The sequence below is a fragment of the Mesocricetus auratus genome, unplaced genomic scaffold, assembly GCF_017639785.1.
Source record: "Mesocricetus auratus isolate SY011 unplaced genomic scaffold, BCM_Maur_2.0 Super-Scaffold_100014, whole genome shotgun sequence".
Lineage (NCBI taxonomy): Eukaryota > Metazoa > Chordata > Mammalia > Rodentia > Cricetidae > Mesocricetus > Mesocricetus auratus.
The window spans coordinates 24,696,761-24,723,808 of NW_024429197.1; the positions used below are offsets into that span (position 1 = coordinate 24,696,761).

The 27,048-nt window shown below is 50.0% G+C and overlaps 1 protein-coding gene and 1 non-coding gene across 11 annotated transcripts; one reads left to right on the forward strand and one right to left on the reverse strand.

Moving 5' to 3' along the window:
- Ptch2 (patched 2) lies at positions 1–21,048 on the reverse strand. Of its 10 annotated transcripts, XM_005072048.4 has the most exons (22): positions 20,622–21,038; positions 19,992–20,184; positions 11,041–11,230; positions 10,869–10,938; positions 10,675–10,766; positions 9,927–10,122; positions 8,730–8,851; positions 8,447–8,594; positions 8,240–8,371; positions 7,996–8,151; positions 7,814–7,906; positions 7,335–7,460; positions 7,127–7,245; positions 6,684–7,020; positions 6,260–6,572; positions 6,028–6,170; positions 5,765–5,945; positions 5,364–5,644; positions 4,711–4,848; positions 1,111–1,253; positions 935–1,034; positions 1–712 (listed from the first exon to the last, which is right to left on the reverse strand). In XM_005072048.4, exons 1-22 carry the CDS (start codon positions 20,691–20,693, stop codon positions 521–523), a joined length of 3,537 nt encoding a protein of 1,178 aa, XP_005072105.1. In that variant the 5' UTR covers positions 20,694–21,038; the 3' UTR covers positions 1–520. The 10 variants fall into 10 exon arrangements, 7 of the variants coding, with proteins under 7 accessions (XP_005072105.1, XP_021084010.1, XP_040612811.1 ...); XR_005881303.1 differs by lacking the exons at positions 1–712; positions 935–1,034; positions 1,111–1,253; positions 4,711–4,848 and having other exon boundaries at positions 5,578–5,644; positions 5,871–5,945; positions 6,260–6,347; positions 6,436–6,572; positions 20,622–21,042; XM_040756876.1 differs by lacking the exons at positions 1–712; positions 935–1,034; positions 1,111–1,253; positions 4,711–4,848 and having other exon boundaries at positions 5,437–5,644; positions 5,871–5,945; positions 20,622–21,042.
- Positions 21,049–24,240: 3,192 nt separating this feature from the next.
- LOC121144203 lies at positions 24,241–24,401 on the forward strand. The gene has a single exon (XR_005881526.1). It is a non-coding gene; the product is annotated as a U1 spliceosomal RNA (small nuclear RNA).
- Positions 24,402–27,048: the final 2,647 nt, after the last annotated feature.

A 27,048-nucleotide genomic window follows, 5' to 3' on the forward strand; every position in this document is an offset into this window, starting at 1 on the left:
TGAGTTTGTATAGAATATATTTTACTCTTTAAAAATAAAGCTTTCAGCAACAATAGCATCTATATACAAAAATAAACATCTTCATATAAATAATTTATACGGTAGGGGGCGGGAAGAGGTACAGAAGGCCTCCTTAGGAGTCACCAAGCAGTGAGGGCCAGGACTGGAGAATATGCTAAGGACCCTCAGGCTTAGTCTGCTGAGGTGACAGTGTGGGGCAGAAGGGGACAGGGCTGCACTGCAACCAGAATGCAGCCTTTGACCCCAACCTGGACACAGACGTGAGTTCCCAAGAGTCCTGTGTGCTAGGATGTTCTCAGACAAGCAGTAGCTGCTCTCTTTGGGTATCAGGTAAGTTTGGGGTGACTGAGTCAGGGGAGGAGATGCCATTGCTTCCCAGTGACTTCGTGTGACCCTATGGATTGTCTGCCGTTCAGATGCTCTTTCACACAGTGGCTAGCCCAACTCCTCTAGAACTGAGGTTGCTAGAGCTGTCAGCAGCTGGGGTGGCAGCAGGGGACTACGTGGGCTCATCAGAGGCTGGGTGGACGTAGGCTCCAGGTAGTGGTGGTGGGTGCAGGGCCACAGTCATGGAGGTAGTCACTCTGGCAAAACTCTGGGGCAGGGTGGGGGACATGCCCCACCTGAGTCCACCTCCCCGTGGAGCTGCAGGGCTGAGGACCTGTGGGCTCTCCTTGTACACCTGTACCACCTGGAAGAGACCCCAGTCCCAGTGAGCCCTGTCATGGAGCCCTGTCACACTACTGTTGGCAGGCGGGGCTCCCGTCAGAGCTCATAATACAAGATTGTAAGGCTGGGGAACCCTCTGCTCTGGGTCCTAAAAGGCTAAGGCCGGTTCCATTGAAGGCTGAGGGCATTTGATATTGGGTCTGTCCCTTCCCTTAGGGTGAGGACAGAGAGAGAGTTTGGTCACCTGTGGTGGGGGACCCAGGATGGAGAGCAGTACAGGCAGCAACAGGAGTCCATGGAGCAGACCCAGAAGTGTTAGCACTGTCAGAACCACAAAGAAGTACCTGGGAGAGAGGGAGGGTCAGTGGCCAGGCCTGGAGACCAGCATGGGTAGTCCCCTCTTCCAGAGCCCTCTTGTACCTTATGATGAAGTCAAAGTTGGAACCAGCAAGCATGAGCAGACCCAGCAACGTGGAGACAGCCCCATCCGTCACAGGGGCAAATGTTTGTTCCAGAGCACGAGCAGCCCGCAGGTCCCGATTCCCCTGGGTGGTCAGGAAGCCCTAGGGAGACAGCCCTGGAGTTGCTCCTCTGCCAACCACAGCCAGCTCATCCAATGTCCCCAGTGGCCATTTATCCGTTCCAGGGCGCACCCAGGTCTTCCCCTACATAAGGCCAGGTGAACTAACTTCATGGGAATGGTCTGGAAGCATTGTTGAGTCCACTTTGGTAACATTAGAGATGTGTCTGGCCACACAGAGCAATGCCCAGATGGGTCTCAATGGTGTTTGGTCAGTTTTACTAAAGTCGTACTACTCACTCATTAAAGCACAGCTGCCCATGGCAGCTTTTGTACTATGATAAGAACACAGCTTATGGAGTATGAAATGTTTACTACCTGGCCTTTTACAAAAAAGTGTGCATGGAATTTAACTTCCAGGACCTACAAACTGGAAGGAGAGAACTAGCTACTGCCACTGTCCTGTCACCCCTCTCTCAAAATTAAATGTATGTAATGAAAAAATGTGTGTTGCAGAGCGGTGGTGATGCATGCCTTTAATTCCAGCATGTGGGAGGCAGAGGTAGGTAGTCTCTGTGAGTTTGAGGCCAGCCTGGTCTATGCAGAGAGTTCCAGGACAGCCAGAGCTACACAGTAAAACCTTGTCTCGAAAAAGAAGGAAAGAAAAACGTGTGTCAACTCCTGGCCCGGGAGGATGGACAACAGGCGATAAACTTCTCAGGGTGGCTATTTTGCTTGTTTTTGAGACAGGGTCTCACTATGTAGCCCTGGCTGTTCTGGAACTCACTATATAGGCCAGACTGTTCTTGAACTCACACAGATTTGCCTGCCAGAAGAGGACTTTGTATCCCTGAGAAGAGGTACAGATGTTTTGTGAACGGCCAAGTGGGTGCTGGAAGTTATTCTGGGTCCTCTGCAAGAGCAGCCAAATATTTTTTACTGTGGAGCCATCTCTCCAGTCCCTCAGGGAAACATTTAAAATTCTTTCTTTGTATTGTTCTGCACACTGGCTCCCCCTGCCCCCAATCAGTGCTGGGGAGTATCCAACTCATGTCCTTATCCTATCAGGTGAGCATTCAACCTCTGAAGTACAGCTACAATCTTTTAGAATTTGTAGCCTGGACTCGTTTCTGACCTGCTACATAGCCCAGGCTGGCCTCAGACTTGTTACATAACTGTGGATGAACTCCTCCTCTTACCTCCACCAGCCAAGGATGGGATTATAGGTGTAAGCCACTATGCCCTATTCATATGCTGCTTGTTTTGTTTTATTATTTATTTGTTTTAGACAAGGTCTTGCAGGTCACTATGTAGTCCAGGCTGCCCTTAAAATTGTAGTGATCAGCTGGGTGGTGGTGGCGAATGCCTTTAATCCCAGCACTGGGGAGGCAGAGGCAGGTGGATCTCTGTGAGTTCGAGACCAGTCTGGTCTACAAGAGATAGTACCAGGACAGATTCCAAAGCCACAGAGAAATCCTGTCTTGAAAGACCAAAAATAAATAAAAATGAACAAGTAAATAAATAAATATGTGGTGATCCTCCTGTCTTTGACTCCTGAGTGCTTGAATTACAGACATGTACTTTTACATCGAGTTAATATATTGTTCTTATAATCTGGTATTATGGGGCTGTGGGGATGAAAGAATGGGGACTAATTATTGGTGTTGGTGCTTCGGATGGCTGTGAATGTGAAGCTCTGGGGGAGTCCTGGACCCTCTTTGGCTCTAACACATTTGTTTCAGTAGACTCCCTCCTTCACACCCACATTGCTGTCCATGCAATTTCTGCTCCCGTTGGAGTAAAACTATTTAAAGAAATTGTTGGTTCCTAGGGATGAGGATGTGGCCTGATAGCAGAGCACCTGCCTGACAAGTATGAGTTTGATCCACAGTCTGAAAAAAAAAATAGAAGCCAGGCATGATGGTGAACCCAAACACAAAGGAGGCAGAGGCAGGAGGATCAGGAGTTCAAGGTTGTCCCTAGCCACAAAGGCAGTAGGAGGTCAGCCTAAATTACATGAGACTGCCTATCTTCCCACCTTCATCCTGTCTTTTCTTTTTTTTAGAGACAGGGTTTCTCTGTACTGTTTTGGAGGCTGTCTGGAACTTACTCTGTAGACCAGGCTGGCCTCGAACTCACAGAGATCTGCCTGCCTCTGCCTCCGAGTGCTGGGATTAAAGGGGTGCACCACCGGGCTTCCATCCGTCTTTACACCATTCCAAACAGGCCTATTTCTTTCTCAAAATAGATATGGATCTTATTTGTTCTTTTTTACTGGCCATCTAGACTAATTAAGATATAATTGTTAAGACTGGAGAGATGGCCTTACAGAAGACCAGGGTTCCATCCCCAGCACCCACATGGAGGCTCACAACCATCTGTCACTCCGGTTCCAGGGGACCTAATACTCTCTTCTGATCTCTGTGGGCACCAAGCATGCACACAGCACACATATATACATGTGGGCAGTTTCTCACACCTGTAATAACTGGATGCAGGAGGATTAGGAGTTCAAAGTCATCCTCAGCTACAGAGTTTGAAGCCAGCCTAGGCTACATGAAGCCTTGTCTAAAACAACAACAAAACTGCATACCTTTAAATCCAACACTAGGGAACCAGAGGCAGGTGGATCTGAGTTTGAGGTCAGCCTGGTGTACAGAGTGTGTTCCAGGACAGTCAGGGATACATAGAGAAACCCTGTCTCCAGAGGGAAAACCAACAACAAAAAAACAGAGCAGCCAGAGCTCTTACCCACTGAACCATCTCTCTAACCCTTATTTTTAGCTATTTAGAAAAGACCTTGCTAAATTCCTCAGGCTGGCCTTGAATTCTCTTTTTTGTTGTTGTTTTTTTTTTTTTCGAGACAGGGTTTCTCTGTATTTTTTTGTTGTTTTTGATACAGAGTTTTATTATGTAGCTCTGGCTGTCTTGGAACTCACTTTGTAGATCAGGCTGGCCTTAAATTCACAGAGAATGGCCTGCTTCTGGTTCCCTAGTGCTGGGATTAAAGGTTGTGCCACCAAGTCCAAAGGCTTTGAATTCTTGAGCCTCCAGCCTCAGTCTCAGAGTAGGTGGAATTTGGGATTTCAGGTTTGAGCCACCATGCTCAACTCCCCCTCATTTTCCTTCTCCCCCTCCCCCCCTTGCTCTTCTTTGGAACTACTCTGGTCTCAGGCTCACGTGTGCTGAGACTGGCCTTGGATGATCTTGCTGCCTCTATCAAATGATGGAATTACAAGCATGTACCACTATGCCTGCCTCTGGCCCTCCCAATTCTTTTTGTTGGGAAGTCTTGTTATATAATGTCACCTTGACTGGCCTGTCAATTCATAGATAAGGCTAACCTCCAATTCATAGAGATCTGCTCACCTCTGCCTCCTTAGCGTTGAGATAAAAAGTGCAACCACCATGCCCACCTTAAATGTTTAAGTAGTTTCTAGCACACACCATTTATGTTAAATACTGATCAGCTGACCTTTCCTCCCAGGACCTACACTTACCAGAGCCACGTGAACTGTGAACTCAACACCAATGCCCACAGAGGCCACAAGGATCACCACAGGGATGGCACTCAGCTTGATGCCCAGGAATCCCATGATACCAAAGAGCTCCACAGTCATCATCGCCAGGACCAGCACCTGTGGAGGGCAGGGCTTACCCGGGCTCCTGGCAGGAGGACGTTGGTCCTGACAGGGCAGGCTGGGTGCTGCTGGGGTCTGTCTCTCCACCCTGCATATACTCACTATGAGGCTGGGGTCTGTCTCTCCACCCTGCATATACTCACTATGAGGCTGGGGTCTGTCTCTCCACCCTGCATATACTCACTATGAGGCTGGGGTCTGTCTCTCCACCCTGCAAATACTCACTATGAGGCTGGGGTCTGTCTCTCCACCCTGCATATACTCACTATGAGGCTGGGGTCTGTCTCTCCACCCTGCATATACTCACTATGAGGCTGGGGTCTGTCTCTCCACCCTGCATATACTCACTATGAGGCTGGGGTCTGTCTCTCCACCCTGCATATACTCACTATGAGGCTGGGGTCTGTCTCTCCACCCTGCATATACTCACTATGAGGCTGGGGTCTGTCTCTCCGCCCTGCATATACTCACTATGAGGCTGGGGTCTGTCTCTCCGCCCTGCAAACACTCACTATGAGGCTGGCTGTCCACGGATTGAGTAGCAGCAGCGTACAGACAAGAAAGGTGCACACCAACAAGATGCAGACGGCCAAAAGGAAGCAGCGCCGCAGACCCAGATACTGCTCCCAGAAGAGGAAGGGGGAGCCACTGGGGTAGGCATGCACTCCCGCCTGGCCTGCCTCCATGCATGCTTCCCGGGCCCCTTTGATGGCTTCTACAAAGTCTGCAGTCTTCTGGAGTCCGTGCAACAGAAAGGGGAACTGGGCAAACTCCAAGGGCTGGGCTGCTGGGACTGTGGAGAGGACAGACGGACAGAGGGAGGGTGATGGAATGAGTGGAGCCGTGACGGGGGTGGAGGGTCAGGGCCTGTGTGGCTGAGGACCAGGTTCTAGGTGAGCTCCCCAGGACTCACTGCGAAGGTTCTCCCCAGTGGTATCGTATTTGTCGTGCAGCCATTCGGGAGGTGGGGGGTAGAAGTTGGCCTGAGAGGCTGCTAGGCCCAGGGGGTCACTGCTCACCCACACAGTTAGCCCCATGTAGAAGAGTTCTGGTGGGATCAGTCCCTCCTCGTCCACCAGTTTCCTCGTGGTCAGCTGTGAAGGCAGAGAAGGCAAAAGGCCTGAGCCTGAGCTCTAGAGCCTGCAGTGCTTTGAAACTAGCTGGTCCACTCCTTACCTGGTTGAAATCCAGAGGCTCCTGGGAGTTCCCGGTTTGGATGAGCAGTTTGTAGGCCAGGGCGCCATCTTCAGAGCCGTTGCGGTAAGAGTGGCGGGTAATGCGTCCAGACGCCCAGTCCTGGTCAAATGCAGCCTGGATACCTGGGGGCACACAGGGTGGGCCAGGATGGGCCTGCAGCTCTGAAGACTTCCCTCTGTAGTATCCCACAGCTGGTCTCCCGGCCCCTTACCTTGTAGCCAGTTGCGGTAGTAGTGCAGCCAGGTGCGGGGCGCCTGGGTGGCGGGCGGGGGCAGCACAGCCTTGAGGGAGCTGAAGCGCTGGTGCAGATCAAAGAGGGCACGTTGGGAGTGGGCGTAGTCGAAGCCACCCTGTGTCACCAGGGCCACCTCATACAGGGAGAAGTACCTGAGCTGGGCACTCAGGAAGGCATGTTCCTTGGTGCCCCGAGGTACCACATCGGTCAGGGCCAGCCCATCTTGTACCAAGGTGGTTCCATAGAGGCTCAGGCCCAGAAGTGCCCCAAAGAACACCAGCACCAGGGCCTGTGGGAAAGGGGAACTCAGCAGGAGGTCCAGGGCTGTCCTCCAGCCCTCTGCCCTTCTTGGAGCCAGACATTCTGAGTTTCCATTCTGCCCCACCTGGCCTGGACTAACCTTGGCTTGTGTCTGGAGCAGTAATGGAGCAAACTGGTATCGGGCAAAATGGGCAAGAGTCCACTGGGCACAGAGCAGGGACTCGCAGGCTGCCTTTGGCCTTGTCCCCTCTTCCTGGCCTAGAAGGTCCCGTGTGGACCCTCCGGGACTGCAGAGTTCAGAGTTCAGTGGGTCAGAAGATGGGGACATCAGGTGGGTTTGAGGAGGCAAAATGGTAACTACATGCTGGCTGCTGGTTTCGCAGTGGGTAAAAGCTTGCACCGTGGCCGTCAGGTGGGCAACGCCCATCGGTACTGTCTCCTGGGGCAGGATCTGAATGACCTGAGCAGAGCAGGGGCTGGAAGAGTCCGAGAGAAGCAGATGAGTCATTTGTTGAGACGCAGCGGAGGGACAGGCTAGGGTGAGGTTAAGGAAGGAAAAGGCTGGGCACACGGGGACCGCACCTTGAAAAGCAGCAGAGGACATCCAGGCGCTGGCGGTGGCGTCGGCGCAGGTCGAGGCTGAGGATGGCTGGGAAGACAAGCATCACCGCTGCAAAGTTGCAGCCAACCACTATGGCTGCCTGGGGAGACAGGGAGGGATGAAAGCCTGATGAAGAGGCTCCAAGCTCCGTGTCCACCCCGCCCCAACTGCCCGTTCGTGGGATCTCACCTGTAGGGAGAAAGCACGCAGTGCAGGAATGGGAACCAGGACGGCCATGAAGAAAGCGACCATGTTGTTGATGGATGTGAGGGCGACACTGGTGCCCGTGCGCCTCAGACACTCACCCATCCGCTCCTGCCAGGACAGAGCAGGGACACACTCTCAGGTCACAGAGGAGGACTGTGGGACTTCAAGACACAGCCAGGGAGGCTTAGAAACCAGGCAGAAATGGAATTCTGATGCCACCGAAGTCAACACTGTCAGGTACTGTGAATGGGCACGTGCTGTTGTAAGCACTAGCTTTGAATTACGTCCTTGATCCCATGCCAGCCCCCAGGACACAGCACAGCTACTGTTGCTCCCATTTCTATATGGGAGATGAAGGCTCAAGAAGGTTAATGAGCCAATCAGACAAGATTACTCAAACCAAGAGGCTTAACCACGTTAACGAGCTTCAGATGGGCCCAGGCTGGTGGATGGGTCCTTACTGGGAGAGGGGTGTCAGGTGGGGCCTTCGTGAAGGCATGTGCCAGCAGGAATATGTCATCCACACCGATGCCCAGGGCCAAAAAGGGCAGGACCTGGAGGTGCAGACCGGGAAATCAATCATCTGGAGGAACCATGTAATTTGGAGATGGCCCCCATAGGCTGCCCCCCAGTCCTGGTCTACCTGAGTAGTAGCAGCATTGAAAGTGATGCCAAGCAGGGCGCAAAGTCCAAGGCCTGAGGCCACTGCCAGAGCCACCAGCAACACCCCAGCAAGACCTACGGCACCCTGGGACTGGGCACAGTCCCACCGCAGCATTGTTACACAGGCATAGGCCAGCTGTGGGGAGAGGACACAATCTCAGACAGGGATTCCCAGGGTGGGAACTTGCTGGAGGGGAGGCGAGGTTGCTTGATGCAGGACCCACCATGAGCAGATAGCCTCCCACCACACGGGCCGCACTGACTTCAGAGAACTCGTGCAGGATGTCATCCAGGCTGGTGGAGGAGAAGGCATGGATCTTCTGGGATGCGTTGGCAGGCAGCGCCTCCTGGGCTAGCTGGAGAGGCAGGGTGAATGTGAGGGTCGGGAGGGGGGAGAGGCCTCAGGGAACTCTGTCTTTGCCCACACTGACCTGCACAAAGCGCCGTTGCCAGGTCTGCAGCACAGTACTGGCCTGCTCCTCACTCCAGCCAATGTCGTGTGTCTGGTAGTCACCCCGGAAGTGCTCATACAGCTGACGCGGGCTCATTAGCAGGAAGGTGCTCTGCAAGGCTTCTGCCCTGCTTGGGGTACAGGAGGGGAAGTCAGAGCTTGCTGAAATATTCAGTGTGGGTGTGTGGGGCGCTTTTTTCAGAGCCGCCTAGCATTACAGTGGACTCCCAGGTCCCCTCACCAAGTCCCCGGGGAGGCCCGACCTCAGCAGCTGTCCCTGAAGACCTCTGGCTGTGCCTCCCAGCAGCAGCTCTTCCTGCCAGTGCATGAACTTGTGGGAGAAGCCATGGCAGCCCCCACTTAGCTCCTGAGCCACATTGGGAGCCTAGAGGGGAATAGAAAGAAGTTTGTGTGTGTATGAGAACGTGCAAGCGCGTCATGGCAAGTTTTAGGCCCCTGAGGATGGTATAGCAAGGCCCCATTGCAAAAAAACTGAACATGGTCTGGAGAGAAGGCTCAGCAGGCTGTGAGCGCCCCCTGCCTTGCTAGAGGATCAGAGCTCAGTTCCCAGCAGCCACACCCAACATCTCGCATCCACCTGCAACTCCACCTGGGGATCTGACACCCTCTTCTGGCTTGCACCCCATATGTGCATACAGCACCTCAAATAAATCTTCAAAAACAAAACTAAATCGAAAGAAGGGCATAGGCTTTAATCCTAGTACTTGGGAGACAGATGCAGGTGGGTCTCTACGCAGTAGGTTCCAGGCCAGCCAGAGTTGTATAGTGCCACCCTGTCCTACATCCTACATGTCCGCTGGGCGGTGGTGGTACACACCTTTAGTCCCAGCACTTAGGAGGCAGAAGCAGGTGGATCTCTGTGAGTTCAAGACCAGCCTGGTCTACAGAGTGAGTTCGAGGACAGCCTCCAAAGCCACAGAGAAACCCTGTCTCGAAAAACCAAAAAAAAAAAAGAAAAAGAAAAAAAAAAGAAAGAAAGAAAAAGAGCAAAACAAAATAAAAAGGAGAAGGACCTGGAGAGGTGACTCAGAGGGTAAGAACACTGGCTGCTCTTCCAAGGGACCCAGTTTGGTTCCCAGCACCCATGTCAGGCAGCTTACAACCATCTCTAACTCCAGCTCAAAGGATACAACACTTTTGGTCTCCTTTACACTTACTACCCTCATTCAGGCACACACACATACACATGGTAAATAGAAGAAGAAAGGAGGAGGAGGAAGTGATTCTTGTGCCACTCGGGGGTTCTTTAGAAGTGAATGAGAATGGATGTGTGTGTGTGTGTGTGTGTGTGTGTGTGTGTGTGTGTGTGAGTGTGTGTGTGTGAGTGTGTGTGTTTCCAGAAAATGGAGGTGGGCAGAGCACCTCTCTGAACATAGAAACACACAGGGAAGAGAGGGCAGGAAATGGTCCTTTCTTGGAAGATCTGCCCAGGAACCCACCTGCTTGCTGTGATGGTTGGGGGCGCTAGGTGGGCAGTGCTGGTCATCAGGGTCCAGACATGGTCGCCCCACATAGGCCTGGCCCACCTGGGCTTTTTCTAGCAGTTCCCGGAAACCTTCCAGAGAGGCGAAGGGGCCGAGCTCCTCTAGCAGCTGCTGGGGATCCAGGTTGGTCCACTGGATATCAGGACGGCCCCTGGGGAACGCCCATGGTTAATGGAGGTCAGAAACCAATGCCTGTCCCCAGACTGCTGCTGGGAGCCCCTGCTTCACTTCAAGGACCTCTTCCAGGAGGAGAATGTGCAAGGCTCGGCTTGTCTCAGCCACCAGGCTGCTGCACGAGCTTTGGACACAAGGGGCTAAGACAGACCCTGGGATGCTTAATATGCGAACAGGTCCAGAAAATCCTCACTCGTCTGCACTAAGATGACCCTTGGTTCTAACCTATAACCACAGGCACCTGCATCTAACAACAGGCTTTCTTCTTAGCCTAAGTAACAATTCCGCTGACAGCCAGAGACTGCTAGCAGGAAAGTCTCTAGAGGTCTTTGCCCGAGAATCTATGTGTCCTGTCTAAAGTGGACAGGCCCTGCTTCCCTTCAGGGGTGGGGAGAGGCAGGTGGAGCCAGGCTGACCCTGTCCTTGGCAAGGCTTTCACCACCCTTTTCATTCATGCCCCACATCTCTGCTCTCTGGGGGAGTCCCTGGCAGGGGATGAAACAGGGCTCGGGGCGGCTGGGGCACTCACGGCAAGTAGGCAGAGCCCCCTTGGAGTTTGGCTCCCTCCCAGAAACAGTCAAGCGGGGTGAGGATCACACATGGAAACAGCTTCTCGATCATCTGCCAAGGACACCCCAGGTCACCAGGATACCCTTTGCAATCTGCCCAACATCCCACCCACAGTGACTGTGCTGGGCACTGGGAACAGCCCGGGGCGCTCACCCGCTCAATCATTCCATTCTCAATAAGCGGAACTCCTGACTTGTAGCAGATTTTGTTCAAATCCCAGGACCTGCAGTGGCCAACGCACAGGTGACCAGTAGAAGAGGGACCCCATTCTAGAACTCCCACAGCATGATGGTGCCCAGTCACCCAGGGCCTCGGCCAGACTTACTTCCCATAAAGAGACACTTGTACTTTGCTGGCTGTGAGGGCTGCCTGGAGGTGAAGGCCCAGTGCCTCAGGGGTGAGGACGTTTTCCCCATCCTGGCGCGCGGTCTGAATCAACATCTGAGAGGTGTACGCAGCCTCCTCCCCCAGCTTCTCTTTGGTGTAAAGCAGCTCCTGGCTCACCCGGCTGTCCACTGCCAGAGCAAAGAGAGAAGGCTTGGGGAAGGGCCTAGGTAGATCAGAGCCCTGAGAAATGGGGACCCAATCTCCTGAGGATCCCCAGGTCAGGAAATGCTGTGGAAGTGCTTCTGCCTTCTTGGTGGCCTTACCGTGGCCCAGAATGACAGCCCTGTCCCCAGCATCTCCTGCCCTTCTTAGTCTGCAGTTTTTCGGCAAGTGGAGAAGCCACAGCTGCAGGACTCTGTGGTGGTCTAAGGTTTAATCATGAGCCACATGCAAAGGCTTGCAATTTTGCATAGGTGTCACTCAATCGTGGAGTGCTTGCACGGGACGTGGGGGCCCCGGGTTCAATCCCAGCACCAGAAGGAAAATGTCAGCGTGGGCTGGGCTTGCAGGGTTCTAGGAACATCAAAGTAAGGCACCTTCAGTCCCACTCTGCTTAGCTGGGCAGGGCATGGGGGACCACAGGGGCCGTGGGGAGGGTTTACTAAAAATCTGGTTTAGAGGCTGCACCTGGTAACGACGGACCCTGCAGCCCACGGGCAAGGGGGAGAGTCAGTCTTCAGGGTCATGTCATGCCACCCAGGTAAGATGGGCCCTGGCCCCCTCCCCTCAGAGGTGGAAATCAAGGCGGGCCAGAGACCCAGACCCTGTTCCTCACCTGGCTGAGAGCTGCCTCGGCTTCTCAATCCCAGCACTCCTCAAGTATTTCATCACGCTAGCCATGGAGTCACACTGTGTGACTGGGACTTTGAAAGGATGTTTTTGTTGTTGTTGTCCTCCCCCCAACTGGCTGGGAAGAGATATTTTGAGGGGCTGTGCCTTGGAGGAGGGTGAGGGACACAGCAGGGACACTGTGGGTTTGGTCTGCCCTCAGACAGTTCAGTTTCTGCTTGCCTGGAGGCCTTTCTTGCCAGCCACGGCCACCCTCTGGAGTCCACCTTCACCTGCTCCCTGCTTTTTTTCTTTTTACCCTGGCTGGTCTAGAACTCACTGTGTAGCCAGGATGGTCTCAAACTTGTGACAATCCTCCTACCTTTACTTCCCAAGTGCTGGGATTACAAGTGTTTGCCACCATTCCCAGTAGCCGGTCTCTTTTTCAAGACCACAGGCTCTGACTCGTTAGAGCCTCAAACCTCTGGTAATTTCACAATCCAGATTTCCACCTATGCTCAACCCCTTGCTGTCCTTCATGAACAGTCCAGTATGGCCTCCTTCCTTCCTTCCTTTCCTTTTTTTCCTTCCTTCCTCCCCCACCCCCAGACAGGGTCTCTCTATGTAACAGCCCTAGCTGTCCTAGAACTCAATCTGTAGCTTTTAAAAAAAGATTTATTTTTTATGTATACAGTGTTCTGTCTGCATATATGCCTGCAGGCCATTAAGGGCAACAGATCTCACTATAGATGGTCGTGAGCCACCGTGTGGTTGCTGGGAACAGAACCCAGGACCTCTGGCAGAGCAGCCAGTGTTCCCAACCCCTGAGCCATCTCTCCAGCCCCTGGCCACGTTGACTTCCTATCCATTCTATCTATTCTTCTTCCCTTCCCACTCTGTCCCCAGTCTACCCTGCAGTATTTATCCCACCAGGCTTAGGTTAGTGGCTGTCGCATGGAAAGAAGGACAGAACAGAGAGAAACTCCCCTGCAATGAGGACAGGGAGAAGGGAGAGACATGATAAAAAAGCGGGGGAAAGAAACACAGACGACTTAAAATACACCAGCAAGACTAAAGAAGCCTCGGGGCGCAGTGGGGGCGGAGAAAGGCAAATGTCAGCTCCACGGCTGACGGCAGCTATCAGGGCAGAGAGAACACACTGTACTCGGGCGATGCAAGGACTCAGGAAGCAGAACAAGGCTCTCTTCAGGCCCTGCGTCTGATACTCCGTGTCTTGACAAATCACTCTCTCTGCGCCTCAGTTCTCACCTTCATTTATTTATTTTAAAATATTTAGAAGATTTTAGGCTTATTTGTTTTATGTGTACAAGTGTTTTGTCTGAATGCATGTGTATCAGGTGTGTGTCTGGCCTCAGAGGTCAGATCCTCTGGAACTGGAGTTAGAGATGGTTTGAGCCACCATGTGGGTGCTGGGAATTGAACCTGGGTCTTCTATAAGAGTAGCCAGTGTTCTCAACCGTGAAGCCATCTCTCCAGCCTAATTTAGTCATCTTAAAGCAGAGGCAGGAGGACTGATGTTGTATTTTTTTTTTTTTTTTTTTTTTTGGTTTTTCGAGACAGGGTTTCCCTGTGTAGCTTTGGAGGCTGTCCTGGAACTAGCTCTGTAGACCAGGCTGGCCTCGAACTCACAGAGATCCGCCTGCCTCTGCCTCCCGAGTGCTGGTATTAAAGGCGTGCGCCACCAACGCCCGGCTGATGTTGTATTTCATGGGCTTACAGCAGCCTGGCTACACAGCGAGCCCCTGTCTCAAAACCAAACAAACAAACAAGCAAACAAAAAGGCAGGTAGTGCCCACCTTGCTAGGATCAGAATAAAGGCACACAAAAGACCCAGGAAATGGCCTCCACACCAGAGGTCCAGATATGGAACTGTAGCCAGTAGTTGCTGGGAGGGAAATGACATAACAGAAAAGGGAGGGGAAACTAAGGGAGAGAAATGACGCTGGACAACTGGGAAAAAGCAAGAGAGCAGAAAAATGAATGTGTCTGCTAAGCTGGTCCCTTTACAAAAAGGGACATAACTGGTTAACCAGTATGCACTCTACCTCCAGGTGGGGCAAGCGCTCTGTCCTAAGCTACAGCCTCTACTACTCATTTATTTATTGGATAGAAGGGCTCATGTAGCCTAGGCTGGCCCTGAGCTTGCTATGTAGTTGAGGATGGCAGGAAACTAATAATCTTCCTGCCTCCTGCAGAGACCAACATGCAGTGCTGGGAATTGACCAGGGCTTTCTGAGAGCTAGAAATGCACTCTACCAACTGAACGAGACCTCATCTCTGCACCCTGTCACTCCTTTTATTTTTTTGCAACAGGGCCTCATGTAGTCCAGGCTGGCCTCAAATTTTCTATGTAGCCAAGGCTGGTACTTAAGTAGCTCAGGTAGGATTGCTGTGAGTTTTTTTTAAAAGATTTATTTATTTATTATGAATACAACCAACATCCTGCTTCCATGTCTGTCTGCAAATCATGTGGTTGCTGGGAATTGAACTCAGGACCTCTGGAAGAGCAGTTGGTGCTTTTAACCTCTGAACCATCTCTCCAGCCCTATTGCTGTGAGTTTAAGAGCAACTTGAACTACTGTGTGAGATCCTGTTTGGATAATAAAACAGCAATGAATTACTATCTACTAAGTTAACAAAAATGGACAGCATTGCTGGATTATAGAGGTCCACCATGGAGTGTAGTTTGGTGTGTTATTTCAGTATTAATGCTCGAAAGCACTAGTTCAGAAGTTTTGTTTGTAAGGGCCTAAGAGCTATTGTAGGGACTCAAGTCTTGTGATGGAGACAGGAATGCGCAGGTTCTGAACTGACGTTTTCATTATCTGACAAGCCTAAGAGCTGGCCCGTGGAATTAGGAAAGCAGCTCAGGATCCAGTGCTATGCACTATTAAAGGTCTGGAGTTTCGATACTGTTAAGAGAGAGCCAGTGGGCTACAGAGTTGGTTTAGCAGTTAAGACCATTGGCTGTTCTTTCAGAGGAGCCGGGTTCAATTCCCAGTACCTACATGGCAGCACACAGCTGCCTGTAACTCTAGCTCCAGGGGATCTGATACCTTCTGGCCTCTGCAGGAACTTGGCAAGTATGTGGTGCACGGGCATACACATAGACAAATATCCACGCACGTAAAAACAAACAAACAAACAAACAAATACATGAGAGACTGAGCCAGGGAAGAGTCACAGCAACACTGACTGATTCAGACAGCTTAGAATGTGTACAGGGCTCACAAAGGAGTCAGTCTCTGCAGACTCTGGTAGGAAGCAAGGCAGGGACTGACTTGGCCAGATTTCTGTGTACCCCAGGGGGGCGATGTGGAGGCAGATTCGAAGGCAAGGCTGATTCACTTCCTTAGCCTCTTTGCTAGCGACAGATTTTACTGGCCATCCTCAGAAAGGGCACTGATTAAGGATGCCTGGATTCCTCTCTAGCACCATAGGGCAAAAACACATTTTCCAAGGTGCCAATCACAGAATCACATTGCATTTTGCTAACTGAAGGATTCGCCGGTAATATATTCTTGCCAAGTAGAACAGACAGCAAATTGGCTGGGAAGTTTCTCAGAAAAATTTTTTCACTTTATTCTTTCTTTCTATCTATCTATCTATCTATCTATCTATCTATCTATCTATCTATCTATCTATCCATCCATCCATACTCCATCTATCTACCTACCCACCTATCAATTTATGTACTTAGTATTGAACACAGACTATACATGCTAGGTAAGCATCCTACTACTATAGCTTCCATCCTTTAAAAAGGTACTTTTAATTGTGAGTGTGTATGTGTGACTGTGTGTGTGCCAGTGTGTACTTGTGCCTGTGCATGAATGTGTGAAGGCTAGAGGTTAATATGCAGTCCTCCTCTGCCACTGTCTATTTTTTGAGACAGGTTTTCTCACTGAACCTGAATCGCACCAATTCTGCTGTATCACCGGCCAGTGAGGTCCAGGATCCACTTGTGTCTTCTCTGCCCACCCCAGTGATGGAGTTACAGATGCGTGCCCCACGGCCTTCCCACAGGTGTTGGGAATTGGAAGTCAGGTCCACGTACTCCTGTAGCAAGAAAGCGCTTTGCCCGAGTCACCTCCCCAGTCCTAATACTTTAACTTTGAGACACCATTTCAGTAAACTGCCAAGACTGGTCTTTAACTCACTCTGCAGCCCAGGAAGTCCTCAAACTATCTCAGCCCACTAAATAACTGACATTATCAGTCTATGAAAGCAGGCCCAGCCTTCACCACTTTAAAAAGAGACGCCGGGCTGGGGAGATTATTCGGCTTGCCAGGCTTTGATTCCCAGTACCACATACAACTGAACGTGGTGGCATACATCTGCCATCTCAGTACCCGGTAGGGCACAAAGGCAGGAGAATCAAGGCTATCCCTCAGTATGAAGAAGTTCATGGTCAGCCTGGCCTGCAGGAGACAGGGTCTGCTTATGTGTCCCTGGCTGGCCTAGAGCTCTCAACATACTCCCACCTCTGCTTCTAGGCACAAGTCTCCATATGACTTCAGCTTCCTTGTCTTTTCCTCCTCTTCTTCCTCCTTCTCTACCACCACCACCATCATCCTCACCATTTGGCCCAGGCTGGCCTTGAACTCACTATGTAGCAGAGGCGAGCCTTGAACTACTGATCCTCCAGCTTCCATTTCCCCAGTGCTGGGATTGTAAGTATGTGCCACCATGTCCAGGAGCAACAGCTTCCTGGGATAATGCTGAAGACAGAGGGGAGAGAAAGAACCCGGGTCCTGGCTGACGCCCTTTGTCTGCCAGACTAATCACCCGGAATTCTCCATTGCCAAATCTCCTGTTACAAGAACAAAACCTCAACCTTCTTCCTTCCTGTTCTGTGGACCCCCTTCTTTCTCTTTCATGTGGCTACAAGGACTCCTAATGATATAATTAGTAGTGTTTTGCGGAAGATTGAACAGGTCTTAACTATGGCACCATCACAAGGGTGGAAAGGATGGGTTAGTTGTGAGAGACATTAAAAAGCAGGAACCCATAAATGAATTAGAACGGAGAGCAGCTCCTAGGGCTTAGCTTTGAGCTGCTGCCGGCTCCAACAGCAGGTGGTGATCATTCTCTGACTTCACATCAAAGGCCGTCTCCTCCTTATCCTCCAGTCAGTTTACATGCTATCATTTGCCATTTACATAACTACCTACATGTGTGTGCAGGTATGCATGCCTGTGTCCACAGGAAGAAGGCAGAAGAGGACTTCTTTATCTCCTTGAAGTTGGGTCTTGTGTTTTCTTGGCTAGGCCTGAAGCCAACAAATCGCAGAGACTCTCCATCCCTCTGATGCTGAGGGTAACAGGTATTATGTGTGTGACACTATTTGTTACATGGGTGCTGGGATATGAACTCTGGTCCTGGAGATTGCACAGCAAACGCTCTTAACTACCAAGACATCCTTCCAGTCCCTACACCTTTTTTTTTTTTTTTTTTTTTTTTTTTTTTTTTGAGACAGGGTTTCTCTGTGGCTTTGGAGGCTGTCCTGGAACTAGCTCTTGTAGACCAGGCTGGTCTTGAACTCACAGAGATCCGCCTGCCTCCGCCTCCCGAGTGCTGGGACTAAAGGCATGCACCACCAACACCCCACTCCCCCACCTTGTTCTTTGAAACAAGATTTCTGCCTGAGCCTGAGCTCATGGTTTTTGTGAGACCAGCTGGCAATCCCAGAATCTGCTGTCCCACCCATGCAGTCCTGGGGTTACCGCTGTAGACCGCCACGTTTGGTTTTTACATGGATGCTGGGATCCAAACTCAGGTTCTCAGGAAGCACTTCACTCACTAAGCTGTCTTCCCAGCCCCATAACTATCTACTTCTGAGCCCCTTACTTTTGTTTTTTGTTTTTTTTTTTGGTTTTTCGAGACAGGGTTTCTCTGTATTGTCTTGGAAGCTGTCCTGGAACTCGCTTTGTAGACCAGGCTGGCCTCGAACTCACAGAGATCCACCTGCCTCTGCCTCCCGAGTGCTGGGACTAAAGGCCTGCGCCACCAACACCCGGCTGAGCCCCTTACTCTTAAGTTGACCAAGGTAGTGGTGTTTGATCTCTAGCCTTCCCCCAAATTCAGGAAAGACAAGCAGTCACATTTTACAGTCAAGAAGGGCCTTGACCTCTGTGTGAAACTCTGCTAACTGAGGTCCTGCTCCTTCTATTTCCCATCCTAGTAAAACCTGAAACAAAAAAGTCTCTTTGGCTGTCAACTTGAACAGCTCTTCATTGGGAAGGGCATTAAATGAGGAGACTCAGCTACAGAGCTATAGAGAAAAGATCATGTCATGGTCACTGCTTTTAGACAGCGATCCTACTAATCTCAACACAAAGGAGTCTACAGCAGGAGGATCCCAAGGTCCAGGTTACCTGGGCATATCCCCAAAAGCCTAGGAATCAGCTACCACCCTCTTACAGAACCTTCCTCATAGCAGCAGAAACCTGGCAGTGACGAGCCCCTCCTTTGATGAGGGCAGGCAGGAGATGAACAAATGTGGATGTTCAAGCAGTGTTTAACTGGGACGATCTGGGGAGTGCAGAAAGAGGAAGGGAAGGGCATGGGAGCGGGGCTCACTTTATTGTGGCAGGATATTCAAGTCATTTGGGACCACCCAAGCAGCAGTGTTTGTGTGGGCGCACGCATATATGCGTGCATGCACACGTGTGTCCTAATGCTGGGGGTAGGCTGGCAGGCAGGAAGAAACATCTGCTGTGGACCCTAGGGCTGTCTTAAGAGTGTGAATGCTTCAGAGCCTGCAGAGGGCTGGGGGAGGGTGGAGATGGGGTGTGGGAGCCCAAGATGCAGGAAGGCTCCAAGAAACATCTGCTCTGTATCCTAGGACTTGCCAGCATTTGCAATAGCTCAAGGGTGTGAGACTGCGACCTGGGACCTGCCTTGGGTATGGGCCAGGGCTGGGGAGGCCACAAATGCCGATTTCCCAGGGAGGAACAGAGAAGACTGGGACTTTGTCACAGCTGCCATATGAAACAGGCATCAAGAAAGAATAGAGGCATGATGAAATTATTAATTGCTTAGTGCTTCGTTAGGAAGTGGGGGGTTTGAGCTCATCTGACCCTGACTATGGCCTCAAAGTGCAGTCTAGGCTACTTCTGTACTACCTGGTTACAGGGACCAGAATGCCTGAGATTTCTATCCAGAAGCCCAGTTGATCAAACGATCAAGATTTCCTATCTTTCCAGACCTAACTTTTCTTTTTTCTCTGGCTTCGTTCTCTTCCCAGTGTGAGGGATCAAACTTAGCTGGGGCCTTAGGCATGTTAGACAAACACTCTGCCACCAGCTACATCCCCAGCGATCTTCCTCCGGGCTGTCCTCTGAATTGTTGAATTCCTTGAGCCTTGAGAGTAACTAGAATCACAGTCCTAACTTCCAGTTTCCTGGTCTCTCCCTGCCTTCTCTTATACAATTTGACTACACTCTGTTTTGTATGGAACTTATCCCAGCACACATTTTACTTTCCTTGGCTACTGAAGATGAATCTTGTTCCATTTGTTAAACTCTGATGTACAATTTTTTAAAAAAGGCTCATTGGGTGGTGGTGGCGCATGCCTTTAATCCCAGCACTGGGGAGGCAGAGGGAGGTGGATCTCCGAGTCTGAGGCCAGCCTGGTCTACAGACTGAGTCCCAGGACAGTCAGGGTCACACAGAGAAACCCTGTCTCAAAACCAATCAAACAAAAAGATAACCAAACAGTAACAACAACAAAAAGAAAATGGGCTAGCTATAAATGCTAAATAAATATAGACATAAATATCCATATGATTATTAATAGGATGTTCTCATCTAGAGGTATCGATTTATGGGTGAGAGAAGTAGAGGGTGATACTGAGGATACAGCTTGCACTGGAGACTTTTCCAGCATGTACAATGCCCTGGACTGCATTCACAGCACTGAGGGAGACTGGGGGAGCGGTAGGCATTCTCCAGCATGCCCAGATCCACAGGCACTCACCGGGAGATGCGTCAGACCCTTGACCAGGCCTTCTCGGGGCTCAGGGGCCAGCTCCTCATCCCGACCTCTGTCTCGGGCTCCTCATAGCAAAGCATCTATGGCCAGTGTCGGCAACTCACCTTCTACCCAGAGCTGCTCCAGGTCTGTCTCAATAACGGCCACTCGGAGACCCAGTGCCAGAGCCCCAAAGGCCACCAGTCCCAGGAAGAGCACTTTGCCACAGTGTCTCTGGATCCTGCACCCCAGGGAGAAGAGCAGGCCTTGGAAGTAAGCACGAAGCCAGAGAGGAGCCTGCAGGCTCCCAGCTAGGATCTGGGACAGAAAGAGAAGGGTCAGCCAGGTGTCAGGGTGACAATGCAGAATCCTTCTCTTCTCTCTCTCTGTCATGTCCTGGTTTCCTGACTTCTGGATGCAGGGCAGGAAGCAGCTACAGATAGAGGCTTCTAATTAAAGATTTAACTCTCTCTTCCGCTGTGCCTTCTCCACAAGCACACCTGAGAGTGCTCCCCCCCTTTTTTGAGAGTTATGAGCCATGAACCCATGCTAGCTGTCAGAGGGGCACAAAGGCGAAGCCACAGACGTACTGTTTTCACTGACCAGATGATAGGAAATAGACTAACATCACTTGCTAGCTCTCACTTGTCTTTCAACACAGATCCAGTAACACCTGACCTATAAACATCACACGCCCTGCAGACGTTGAAGTGACAGACACAAGCCCCGTTTCTTCTAACTTCTCTTCTATTTACCTGAGGTGCTGCGGGTCGAGCCGGAGGTGTGTAGTTGGGAGGCAGATCTCCAAGGGACAGCGGCCGAACCATGCTGGTGAGGATCGGGGGCGCGAGCGCCCCCAACCTGCGTTATCTGAGCGCGGCCATAGGCTAGCTCGGCCCCTTGTGCCGTCTGGCTTCGCCTGGGAACTCCTAGGGGCCGCGAACGTGCGGTCGTGAGACGCGGGTGCAGATGCGCAGGAGCAGTCCGGAGCGGCGGTGCGGGGTGGTGCAGGCCCGCGACGCTAAGTCCCGCTGGATCTGTGGGCCGTGATCCAAAGTGAGCTACGCGTGTGGGTGGAACCGGCTGCGGCGAAGCACCTCACAGCTCAAGGAGGCGACTGCGGATCTCGGGAAGCAGCAGGAGCCTCAGAAAAAGGAGCGGGCCGGGGTGACGCCCTCCTATTGGCTGAGGGGACTGCAAATTACCCGGCTGCCGGATCCGTTGCTAGGTAACGGCGCCGCAGGGGGCGGGGCAGGAGACCACCCAGGCAGGGCCACCCCTAGCCTCGCCTCCCCAGCTCGCCTGCCCGCCCGCGGGGCCCAAGGGAAGGAGAAGGGAGGGCGATCCTGGAGGCGCTAGTCGCTGGCCAAGTGTAAGTCAGGATATTGAGAAAGGGAGTCTGCTGGTCCCCTTAGGGCCACCCTTTCTTCCTGACCCAGCACGACCCCGAAGACCTCCTTTCCATTCTCTCCATGTAGGCCAGAGTCATCGCTCTACAATGCAAATCTCATGATTGCTCCAAAGCCCAGGACCCTGCACCAAACAACTATAACTAAAGCTTCTCTCATAAGTGCCTTACACCCACTCAGTTGCCTTCCAGTCCCTAATTGCCCTCAGTAATTTCCTAAAACCGCCATGTTGTTCACATAGTCTTGCCTTTGTACATGTTGGGGCTCCTTTGTCTTGGCAGATAAACTTCAAACCTGAACTTAAATCAATCAGCCCAGACTTTTGGAAGAGTTCCTTAATTCCCTCTTGCTCTTGGTGGGTAATGGCTTTTTTCTTTGTGGTTCTCATTAACACTGTTTATTTGTGCACTATATTTTGGGTTTTTTGTTTGTTTTGTTTTTTCAAGACAGAGTTTCCCTGTGTTCTGGCTGTCCTGGAATTCACTCTTTAGGTCAGGTTGGCCTCAAACTAACTTCCGAGTGCTGGGATTTAAAGGCATGTGCCACCACTGCCCAGCCTATATTTTTAAGAGTTTGTTTTAAAATGCTTTTGAGACAGGGTCTCAGATAGCTAAGTTGGCCTCAAACTCCTGGTCCTATTGTCTTTACCTCTCAAGTTCAGGAACTATACAGGCCTGTATTGTCCATCCTGTCCTATTATTGTATTTGTGATGACATAACTTATGTACAGCAATTGAAAGTCTATTCCCCTGCTAGAAAGTAAGAGGTGGTCAGTAATGTTGAGTGCATCCCTAAGAGTTGAAGAAACCAGGCATAAATGCCAGGTGATGAGAGAAGCTTGTCTGTTAAACTTCTAGTTTACCCATCTGATTATGATGTTTCTGTTTGTTCCTGACTGATAAACTCTGATATGGCATAGGAGGATAAAACTCAATATCTAATATGGAAAGTTTGGGAAAGAAGCTGGGCATGGTGGCACGCATCTTTAATCTCATCCATTACTCAAGAGGCAGAGGCAGGTGGGTATCTTGTGAGTTCCAGGCCCCAACATAGTCTATACAGAGAGTTCTGGGACAGTCAGGGCTACCTAGAGAGACTGTTTCAGAAAACAAACAAAAGTTTGGGGAAAAAGGAAGATTGCAGTAAATCCATTATTCTGATACCGCTAACACATCTGGCTAGCCTCTTGCTCAATTCTTCCAAACTTCTTAATCATTATATCATAAATATTTCATGTTACTACATAGGCATCCCATCAGTCATTTGCAGAATGTCCTTAGGACAGATTCCCAGAAATGGGGTTGTTTGGGTCAAAAAGCATGATTATGTTTTTAGTCTTGTTACATACTGCCAAACTTTTTGAGAACTTGTGTAAATTAACACAGCTCCAGGTTTAGTCTTAGGGAAAGGCAGTTGGGTTGAGGAGTGAGAATCTAAGGAGGGACTAGCGCATCTGTCTACAACACTGATGCCCTGTGGCTGAGTGGCCCTGGGTATGAAGGAAGGCTGGACAGAACTCTCAGCAGTTAAGATCACCTTTTGCTTTTGCAGAGGACCCGATTCTAGCTCCCAGCACCCACAGTGGAGAGTTCACAACTGCCTGTAACTCCAGCACTAGGAGAACCTTCTGGCCTCTGAGGGCAACTTCATACACGATAGACATACAGATACTCAGGCACATACACATAAATAAAGAAAAGTATTTTAAAAAGACAGGGGCTGGAGACATAGCTCAGAGGTTAAGAACACTGGTGCTCTTACAGAGGTTCTTAGTTCAATTCCCAGCAACCACACAGAGCTCACATCATGTATAATGAGATCTGGTGCTCTCTTCTGGTATGAAGGGCAGATATACATGCAGGCAGAACATGGTATACATAATGAATGAATCTTTAAAAAAAGACAGGAAGCCTATGTGCATAGTACTTTCCTCCAGTCATAAGGGGAAGTTCTCTGCAGAGAAAGTGTACCTCTAGCAAGACTCTGGAAATAGAAACATCTCTAAAGTGGGCCTTGTGGACTCCAACATTGATCTTGGGGCTATAAAGACAGGAATTGACTGGAATAAGCACAGGGTGGCATTATAATGCCAAGACAGATCTGACATTTCTTGAGATCTTTCATGTTACCAGGTTCTGCAAGCGAGAGGTCCACAGAGACATAGGTGAGTAATCACCTCAGCTTGGATTATGTTTCTATTACCAGCTGACTGCTGCTATCAATTGCCAATTGTGTCAAAGTCCTAGCATTTTTTATAAAGATGACCATATGTAGCTGAGATGTGTCTTAAACTCTTATCCTCCTGTTTTAGCCTCCCAAGCATTGGGATTATAGGCAGGCATGTTAGCATTTGGCTTGGGATTTTTTTAAACTTTTTTTTTTAAGATTATTTGTTCTGTCTATAGGCCAGAAGAGGGCAGCAGATCTCATTACAGATGGTTGTGAGCCACCATGTGGTTGCTGGGAATTGAACTCAGGACCTCTGGAAGAACAGACAGTGCTCTTAACCTCTGAGCCATCTCTCCAGCCCTTGGCTTGGGATTTTGACATACAACTCACTATGCAGTTAAGGTTGACTTTGAGTAGGGGGTTACAGGTGCAACCACACTAGGGCTTTCTATGGATGCTTCAGAAAGAGTCTATCTACTGAGAAAACCTGCTAATCAGTTCAACCAGAGTAGAAAAAGTGGGTCTACCCTTTCTAGCCTTCCCAAGCTAGGGTTGTTGCCCCCTGGCCACTTACTCCAAAATGGCCAGATGTGTGTTTGTATGTGGGTATGTGCACATGAATGCAGGTGACTGTGGAGACCAGAGCTGAGTTACAGTTAGGTATGGGTGTTGGAAACTGAACTTGGGTTTTCTTCAAGGGCAGTACATGCTCTTATCCATCTTTCCAGTCCCTAACATGGCTTTTCTTTTCCTCAACAAAATGACTTCCTGAGTTTGGGGCAAGAACTAATGCCAGATATTTACCTGGCAGGGGAGACACCACGATCACGAAGGTGGTTTTCCCAGGGCAAGACTTATCCATTGCACTTGGATGTGCTAACCTCTGAGATCCCTACATGCAGGAAATTTGACTGCATAATTTGTGGTAGTGGGGGACTGCGTTCTCACTCTCCCCCCCTAAAGAAAAACAAGTTGGTTTTTTTTTAAAGATGAACTAGAGCTAGACTCCAGGTAATTAGCTGAAATAAGATAATAAGATAAAGAGGGCTAGCTAGGCATGGTGACACATGCCTTTAATCCTGGCACTCAGGAGGCAGAAGCAGGCAGATTGCTGAGTTCCAATCAGTCTGGTCTACAGAGTGAATTCCAGGACAGCCAGGGCTACACAGAGAAACCCTGTCTCAAAAACAAACAAACAAACAGATAAAGAAGCTTGAAACAGGGTGTTCTGTCTTTGGGCCCAAACCCGAGACATTCCCCAAAGAGTAACAGAGAAGAACAGTCATCTCCAAGGATTAACTCCTTACTATCAATTAGTGAGCTAAACAAGCCTGCCCCTTCACTGAGCACTAGGGGTTAGAAGCCTTTCTTTCTTTTTTGGTATTTTAAGACACGGTTTCCCTTTTGTAGTCCTGGCTGTCCTAGAGCTAGCTCTGTAGGTCTGCCTCTGCCTCCTGAGTGCTGGGATTAAAGACCTGCATCACCTTCACAGGCCTTTCTTTGTTTCTTTCTTTTTTTTTTTTTTAAGAGCTCTTAGCCTGCCGGGCGGTGGTGGTGGCGCATGCCTTTAATCCCAGCACTAGGGAGGCAGAGGCAGGCGGATCTCTGTGAGTTCGAGGCCGGGCTGGACTGACAGCCTCTAAAACAATACAGAGAAACCCTGTCTCATAAAACCAAAAAAAAAAAAAAAAAAAGCTCTTAGCCTGAGAGTCGCCCAGAGATCACAGAGGAGATTATTGACTTGCGATATTCAGGGGTACTCAGGAAAGAAGTAGTTGAGAAAAGAAGGAGCGTAGCAGTCTAAACACAATTTAAGGTCTGATATCTTTGTCATCCTGCAGCAGGGTCTCTAGCCCTGGCAGTTTTGGAACTCATTATGTAGGCCAGGTTGGCCTCAAACTCAGAGATCCACCTATCTCTGCCACCTGAGTATTAGGACTAAAGACTGGTTCAGATTTTTTCTTTTTAAATCTTTTATTTTTTGAACTTTTAATCTTTCTGGTCTACCTTCCAAGTGTTGGGATTACAAGTGTATGCCACTACATGTGGTTTATACAGTACTGGGGATTGAACCTAGGGCTTCCTACATGATAGGTAAATGCTCCATTAACTGATCTACAACTCTAGTCCTTAACACATAAGATTAAATGAGATAATACACGTTGAGAACAGTGCCTCAAGGTGGAACATGCACACACACACACACACACACGCACACACAGTGTGTGGGAGAGCGTGAGTACTGTGGCTTCAGGGGAGGATCGGTATGATCTCCTTTTTATGTATTTTCTCAGACTTCTTACCATCATTTTTGGTTGCTTGTTTTCTGGGCCAGGCAGAGGCAATGGCCATGATATATAGAGAAAATTGGTGGCTGATTAGACTTAGATGCCAAGCCTGCTGTGTGTGTATCTTCCCATTAGGCAGTTTCAGATCAATAGCCGCTATCAAGTCTGGTGCCGGAGGCTGCCACCAAAGAGCAGAGAATAGCCCTCAACTAGAGCATGGGGAAGAGAGACTTTGCCAAAGAGGCAACTCATTGTTTCCATGTGGCTCAGGTCTAGGCCAGGTCATCCTGGCTTCTAATACAATGCCTTTCCCTCCGGGTCAGCTTCATCTCAGAGCTTTCTAGACCTTCTATCTGGGTGGCCCTTCCCACAGACACAGTTAACTATTTAGTGTTTTGTTTCTGTTTCTGCTGAGAAGGGGTCTTCCTATGTTACCCAAGCCTCTGGGCTCAAGTGGGAAGCCAATTCAGCTTCTAAGTACTGGGACTACCGGCACCCATCACAGGCTCAACTGCTTAGAAAGCAACCTATAGTAGGGTAGTGATGGCACATGCCTTTAATCCCGCAACTCAAGAGGCAGACGCAGGCAGATATCTGTGAGTTCAAGGCCAGCCTGGTCTACAGAGGGAGTTTCAGGACAGCCTCCAAAGCTACAGAGAAACCTGTCTCAAAGGAAAAAAAAAAAAAGCAATCTATAAAGCTTGGCTTATGTAACTCCTTAAGGGTAGGGATGGCTGTAGATAAACAGAAGGTGCTTCCGGCAAATCTTACTTTGGAAAGGAATTTGTAGGGCAATGTTGGCTTAAATTTAGAGCCTTGACAGCAGACTGAAAAGAAGTGTTGAGAGATGGTTCCTGCAGGAGCAGTCCTGAAGTTTTCTGGATTGCAAGCTTGCAAAGAAGCTTTTCTCCTTTTGTTTTTGATAGGGTATGTGTAGCTCTGGCTGTTTTGGAACTATATAGACCAGTCTGGCCTTGAACTCACAGAGATCCGTCTGCCTCTGCCACCTGTGTGCTGGGACTAAAGGTGTGCACACCACACTTGGTTTCAGAGTATTTACTGGTTTATGTCAGCACCTTTTCAGAGGCCTCCGGAAAAGTTGTCCTCATCCTCTCTTCCTTTATTTCCTTTATCAAGCGTCACTGGGAAGAGCAGGGCAGACTTCTACCAGCATCACCTCCCTGGCTGGCAGGCCAGTGGACGTTCACTTGCTTGCTACGTTGCAGACATAACCCATCTGCAGCGACCAAAGGGAAATAAAAATGGTGCATGCAGTGCGATAGCCTGTGTCCTGTGACAGTGTGATAGCCCTGTGT